Source organism: Ailuropoda melanoleuca, chromosome 16 (assembly GCF_002007445.2).
Source record: "Ailuropoda melanoleuca isolate Jingjing chromosome 16, ASM200744v2, whole genome shotgun sequence".
NCBI lineage: Eukaryota > Metazoa > Chordata > Mammalia > Carnivora > Ursidae > Ailuropoda > Ailuropoda melanoleuca.
The window spans coordinates 5,626,787-5,633,677 of record NC_048233.1 but is presented as its reverse complement, the minus strand read 5'-3'; the positions used below and the strand labels follow the sequence as shown (position 1 = coordinate 5,633,677).

General features: G+C 51.0%; 1 protein-coding gene across 1 annotated transcript; it reads right to left on the bottom strand.

Annotated features, from left to right (window-relative positions):
* Positions 1–614: 614 nt before the first annotated feature.
* KCNA6 (potassium voltage-gated channel subfamily A member 6) lies at positions 615–3,917 on the bottom strand. The gene has a single exon (XM_011226481.3). The coding sequence runs from the start codon at positions 2,224–2,226 to the stop codon at positions 640–642; it is 1,587 nt and encodes a 528-aa protein (XP_011224783.1). The 5' UTR covers positions 2,227–3,917; the 3' UTR covers positions 615–639.
* Between the last annotated feature and the right edge of the window lie 2,974 nt (positions 3,918–6,891).

The window sequence follows — 6,891 nt, the reverse complement described above, 5'->3', positions numbered from 1 at the left end:
TTGGCCCGTTTGGTCTGGGACTGACTCTAATGCCCTCCAAATGGCCAAGTTTAATTGCAGTTTCTCTAATTCCTTCCCAGATTCAAGATGAATACAAATTTGGAGGCTATGCAGCTAAAGACTTTACTGAGGGTCCTCTGCAGGATGACCAGCAGGTGTTACAGGGCACAGGAATAAACAGAAAGATGAACACTGTTTCTGTCCTCTGGCTTCTGCTAGTTACCATGTAGCCAGAAGCTGACAGGTGCATGCCCCAAAGCAAAAGACACCAAGGAGAGAAATAGGACCCAGGTATGCCTGGTTTCCACCCTGTCGACATCTCTGTTCCTAGAGATATTACAAGCCCCACACGTGAAAATTTAGAGTCATGAGGGAAGGTCAGACGGAAATCTCATCCACGTGACAGAAGATGGGCATGAATGGGTGGCACCGTTAGAATTTCAAGAATGTCATTTAGATGGATAAACCTTGAATGCTGCAGAGATCAAGCAACAAGGTTAACAGTCCAGGTATCGACCCGGTGCAGGGGAGGGAGTCAGGAAGTCGGCTGGAGCTCCGGTGAGAGGAGTGGAGAATGAGAAGGAAGCCTGAGACTGTTTGCTCAGTGTTGTCCTTTTCATTCATTCCTGCCTGCATCAGTCAAACCTCAGTGAGCATCCTTTTCTCTGCATATGCCCGATGTGGAGGGGGAAGGTAACTGGGTCTCCGTTCCCTAGTGGTCTCACAGAATTCAGGCTTGCCAAGTCCACTGTCAGCTGCCTTCAGGTCTGGTGTAGGCTGCCCACAAGTGACATGGGTATACTGGCCTTGCTCCTCCTGCTCCGTCTCCCGGTGGTAGAAGTAGTTGAAGTTGGAGACAATGACGGGCACAGGCAGGGCGATGGTGAGCACCCCAGCGATGGCACACAGCGAGCCCACGATCTTGCCCCCCACCGTCATGGGGTACATGTCTCCATAGCCTACCGTGGTCATTGTAACCACAGCCCACCAGAAGGCATCTGGGATGCTGGGAAAGAGTGAATCATCATCATCAGCCTCTGCGAAGTAGACGGCACTGGAGAAGAGGATGACTCCGATGAAGAGGAAGAAGATAAGCAGGCCCAGCTCCCGCATGGAAGCCTGCAAGGTCTTGCCCAGGATCTGCAGCCCCTTGGAGTGGCGGGAGAGCTTGAAGATGCGGAACACCCGGACCAGGCGGATCACTCTGAGGATGGCCAGGGACATGGCCTGCTGCCCATTCTGGCCGCCGCCTCCACTAGCTGACTGCTGCTCCTGCTGCTGTACCAGCTCAGTGCCCAGGGTGATGAAGTAGGGAAAGATGGCCACCAAGTCAATGATGTTCATGATGTTGCGAAAGAAGGCTGGCTTGCTGGGGCAGGCAGAAAAGCGAACCAGGAGCTCAAAAGTGAACCAAACTATGCACAGGGTTTCCACCAGAAAGAACGGGTCAGTAAAGAAAGAGCCCCCAAGAGTACTTAGTGAGGATGAGCCACCTGCCACCATGCCCCCCGGGGGGATGCCAGGATGAAAGGTATAGGAATCATCTTCATCCTCGTCTTCCTCCTGACTACCCCTGGAAATTGGGGAGTCTCTGCTCACACCATTGCTTCCACCTCGACCATCTGCACGGAACTGGGGCAAGGTCTCCAAGCAAAAAATCACGATGGAGATAAGAATGACCAACACGGAGACGATGGCGATGCCCCTAGCGGGACCTGAGCTCTCGGGATACTCGAAGAGAAGCCAGACCTGGCGCTGGAAGGGCTGGGAAGGCAGTGGCTTCTCGTCCTCGCCACCTTCGGGCAGGCAGCCCTCGTCCTCCCGGAAGGCCGCCAGGGCCTCATCCCCCAGCTGGTAGAAGCGGATCTCCTCCAGGAAGATGTCCAGGGGCACGTTGACCGGCCTCCGCAGGCGGCCCCCGGACTGGTAGTAGTAGAGGATGGCGTCGAAGCTGGGCCGGTTGCGGTCGAAGAAGTACTCGTTCCTCAGGGGATCGAAGAAGCGGACTCTGCGACCGGGGTCTCCCAGCAGCGTGTCGGGAAACAGCGACAGGGTGCGCAGTTGGGTCTCGAAGCGCAGCCCGGAGATATTGATCACCAGGCGCTCGCTACTACAGCAGCCCCCGCCCCCGCCGGCCTCCGGGAAATCTCCCGCATCCTGTTGCTCCCCCTCCGGCCCACGGACCTCCCCCGGCGCCGCCAGCGTCAGGGATTTCTCCGACCTCATGTCTCCTCCGCGGTGCGCTCCCCGCCACTAGGACGGCGCCCACGACACAACCTCTGGAGCGCGGCACCTCTTCCAGGCTCTCAGCGGTGCCTTCTGTGTAGGGTGGGGCTCGCGCTCCTCCGAGCTCGCGGTCTGGCCTGGCCGCTGGGTCTGTGAGCCCCAAAGCCCTGGTCTCTGCGAGGCTAGGTCTGGGGAGGGGACCCGGACGCAGAGGATTCAGCTCCGCGCCTCCAGATACCCGTTCTTGGGTGCCACAGCTTACTGGGATACCTGGAACCGCAAACTGGCGCGTGTGAAACGGGCTGCCCGAAAAGACGCGTGGCTTCTCCCCCTGCCGTGCCTCAGACTGGGCTCCAAGAAGCGGGGGTCCGCCCTCCGGACGGGTTAGCTCTTCCCGGCTCCCACTGCGTTTCTCCAGGCGCTCAAGCCCCCTGGCTGCCGCTGGGAGCGAAGCGCCAGATGCGCCTCCCTCCGGCTCGGCAGAGACTCCTGGCGGGGCTCGGCCTCCGCCCTACGTGCACCGCGGGCTCCGTCTGGCCAAGGTCGCCGTTCCCGCCGCCACAGCCGCCACCTCCTCCCTGTGAGTTGCGCTGCAGGCCTCGCAGAGGGCCCTGCGGCTGCCCGGGCGCCGGGACTCAGGGACCCACCTCCCCACCGCTCAAGCCTTCGCTGCAGCCGCTGCAGCTGCAGCGGCTCGGCTCTCCGCTCTGCCCTTCCTTCCCAACACTCACTCTCCAAGTGACGTGGCAGGCCCCGCCTGCTGCCCCCTCCCACCCCACTCTCACATCACACCCCTCGCCCAGCCAGGGGCTGCCGCGAGCCAGGGCTCTGTGGAAATAGCCACACACTCGCCTCACCAGTAATCTTTCCCGCGCTCGCCTGGCACGCCTCTCCCTTGCTCGCATTCACAATCGCGGCCCCCTAAACAAGCACCAACACCCTAATACCACACCCCCTCCACCTCCGCAATCAGCTTTTCTCATTTCAGTTTACCGGAGGTGATCTGCGCAGTGCATTTCACTGATGAGAAAACACATCCCGCCCCACCATACAACACGTAAGACGGAGCACTGTACCTCTACTCATGCAGAAATCTAATGAAAAAATCGAATCATATTTTGTCCCTCTGTATTTACGAAGACCCATTTGCCAGCTTCCCTAATCTACTTAAAAAAAAATAGAGAAAGCATTTGTAGAAGTCTTTAGAGCTTCCAATTTAGATAAGTCCCCAGAGAATCTGTAACCTCCCTTTGCGAACCTGGGAGGGCAGGACTGCAGCTGTCCTAGAGTAGCACAGTGATAGCAGAGAAGGAGTTGGGAATTGTCCCATTGCCTTTCCCATCAGAAGTTTTCAGGGGAGTTCTGGGAACTTAGGCAGCAGCCCCAGTGAAGAAAGAACCAGAAGATGGTGGTATCTCAGAGGTATCATAGTGCTGGGAAGTGCACCCTGGAATTCATTTGCCTCCAGCTGCCCTGGGAACTCATCTGGAATGCCTTTGTATTGCACAGACAGGAAAAGAGAGGAGGGGGTGAGTGGAAAGTGGGATGTAAGAATGTTGGGAAAAAATAATGGTTACATTTACTGAGCATCTAATATGTGCTGGCCTAATTCCAGGAGCTGTACCTGTGCTGTCTCACTCACAGCCCTGTCTGTCTCACAACCCTATGAGAAAGATGGCTTCTCCTCCTGGGTAATGTTACAGTGAAGACTCATCTGGCAGTATTTGGGTAGGGACCAGTTTGTCTTTGACTCTTTCCCTAAAACTCTCCAGGAGGGAGGCAGTAAGAATGGTTTTCTGTCTATTTCCACTGGAAACCATATAGTCTTTCTTTACTAGACCAGGCAGATTAGAGTTTGGTGGAAGAGGATTGCTCTGATCTTTTCAGATTGCCACTTCCAGGTAGGGTTGACATTTGCTTCTCTGTGCCCGTTTCTCCCTTCTTGGTTGTCTGTGGCCAAAATTAATTGGCTGACAACTACAAGTTGTTTTGCGTAGTTTCAAATTCATTTTTTGTCGTTGGTAAGGGTTCATTGCTGATAATGCCAGGAATGATCATAAAGGTAATCTCAAACCACAAGGTACATGCAAGAATTCTTTGTATTGCACAGTGTTTTAAAACCACAGTGGTTCGCAGCAGCATTCACTGCCAGAGGGGCTGGGGGTGTCGAAAGGAAGTCTTCTGGATGTGTAGGGCAGAGGTCAGATAGTGAATGCACAGGAGAGAGGCTAGTATCTCACTGCATCTTCATTCTCGGGGCTGTTTCTTCAGGAGGTCTACCAGGCAACAGCTTCTGCTTCCTCTCTGTGCTCGTGCTGTTTCCACTCTCTCCCCTCACCTTGCCTGTTTCAGTGAAAGGCAAGAAAGCAAGTGCACCCAGTCACCCAGTCCATAGGTTCCTATTTACAGACTATGTAATTAAGCAATTTAGACTTCACGCAAGTCGCGCCGTTCAAAAAAAAATGTAAAAGTGAAGAAAAAGAAACAATGACAGATACAATACAGAAGATACTCTTTCACCCTTGTCCCATTATCTGCAATTATTTTCTGGATTATAAATTGATTTACTCGCGATTCTTTTTGTCCTCTTTTTCAAAATTTATAATGAATTATTCATTTGCATGTTTGTTTTCATCATTTGCCGTTTTTATTCATGAGGCTGTCAACTAGGTCAATAACTCTTCAAAACAAATGTTGGGGAAGCATGGCGGGGGGGAGCCTGCATTCTGCCAGAAGGGTGCACAGTCTAACATGGTGAAAGGAATCGCCATTTGAGTACCCCTGGGTTAAGTCTGGCTGGTCCTGCCCACCAGCCTACATCAGAGCTGACGTTCCATGGTTACCTTCACATCAGGCATGTGGCTGTGCCCCAGGAAATGTCTCACTGTGCAGTGGAGGTTCCCCCAGAGAGAAAAGTCATTAGCAAATTCATGAATCAGAGTTCTGTTTTTAGTTCTTTTGTGAAAGAGACTCATTTCTTAGCTTTAGAAAAGCCGTATACTTATATCATTCTTCTCTAGCATGTATGAGGAGTGAGTAAAATCACACCTTCAGAAGTGCCGGTTCCCAGGTGAAGAAAGACAAAAGGCGCAACCCCATCCATACACGGCAACACCACTTCCAGTGACAGATGAACATCTCCCCAGCGTTCATTGAGCACTGATTTCACGACAGCACAGATTTTTCTGGTGTCTAAATTCAGATATTTGCTATGGTGGTAGGGGCCATTCACATAATTAACAAGCATTTATTGAGAAGCAGCTGGGTGCCCATCATAGTGGCAGGCGCTAGAGGTTTAGAAATGATCTAGACAAAATATCTGTTTTTGTGAGCTTACATGTTCATGCCGTAAGTACATTACATTCTAGACAGAAAATTTTAACAATAAACAATAAAGAAGAAACTTATATATTATAGTAAATGCTTTAAGGAAAATTAATGGGATGCTATGTCAGAAATCAACCCGAGGATCCAACTTTGAACAGGGTGGTTGGGAAAGATGCCCCAGAAGAGATAATATTTGGATGGTTCTCAAGCTGAGAGGAGACATGATTTGTATAGTGGCCTTGAGGAGAATACATTACAAAGGGGCAAAAGGAAAATGGGCCAGGAAATTGCTGTAGTCTGAGAAAAGGTTGATAGTGACTGGGACTGGACTAAAGGTAAAGCAAGTAGGGATAGAGTGAGGATGAGGCTGGGGCAGGGAGGGTAGTATTTAGGAGACAGAATCAGCTGGTGATGGATAGGACATGAGAAACAAGCAAGGGATGCCAGGTTTTGGGTTTGAACAATGGGGGAGGAGGTGCCATTTATTAAGAAAGGGAATATAAGGAATTAAACAGGATAGGATCAGGGGTGTCTGGGTGGCTCAGTCAGTTGAGCGTCTGCCTTCAGCTCAGTCATGATCCCCAAGTCCTGGATCAAGCACCACTTTGGGCTTTGTGCTCAGTGGGGAGTCTGCTTCCTCCTCTCCCCCTGCTCTTCCCCCGACTTGTGCTGGCTCTCTCTCTCTCTTCCTCGCTCTCTCTCAAATAAATACAATCTTTAAAAAAATAAGTAAACAGGTTAGGATCAATCAAGACCTCATGTTTAGAAATGTTAAATTGGAGAGGCAAATTAGACATGCAAATAAAGACATTGAGAAGTGATTATTTATTCAAGCCTGGAATATGGAAAAGAAATGAGTGATTTGTGAATGTGATATATTTAGAAATATTTAAGCCCATGGCACTGACATCTTCTAGAGAGACAGAATATGAACAATGAAGAGAAACATAACCAAGATCAAGTCCTGCACAGTACTTTACAATTCATAGTTCAAGCTCAGGAGGAAGAGGAGCCAGCAAAGAAGACCAAGGGGTGGTCACTGGGGTGAAAGGAAAACCAGGAGAAGGGGTTGTCTGGGAAGCCAACAACTGTGACAAGACCTCAGGACTTGCATCTTCACAGGGCCATGCTGACTTCCAAATGGACACAGTATCTGCATTGGATCAGGAACACAGGGTGGGAGGAAAAGGGTAGGAAGGAACCACCTGAAAATGGATGCATGTACTAACCAAGATGAGTACATAACAATGTGCCACATACTTTGATAAACATTTATATTCTTCTCTCTGCCTGGAGTTTAAAATGTACTCATCACACGTATGTAAATCAGCATTATAT

Excerpts from the sequence above, each read along its gene's own strand:
- KCNA6 (XM_011226481.3), bottom strand. The coding sequence starts at position 2,226 with ATGAGGTCGGAGAAATCCCTGACGCTGGCGGCGCCGGGGGAGGTCCGT.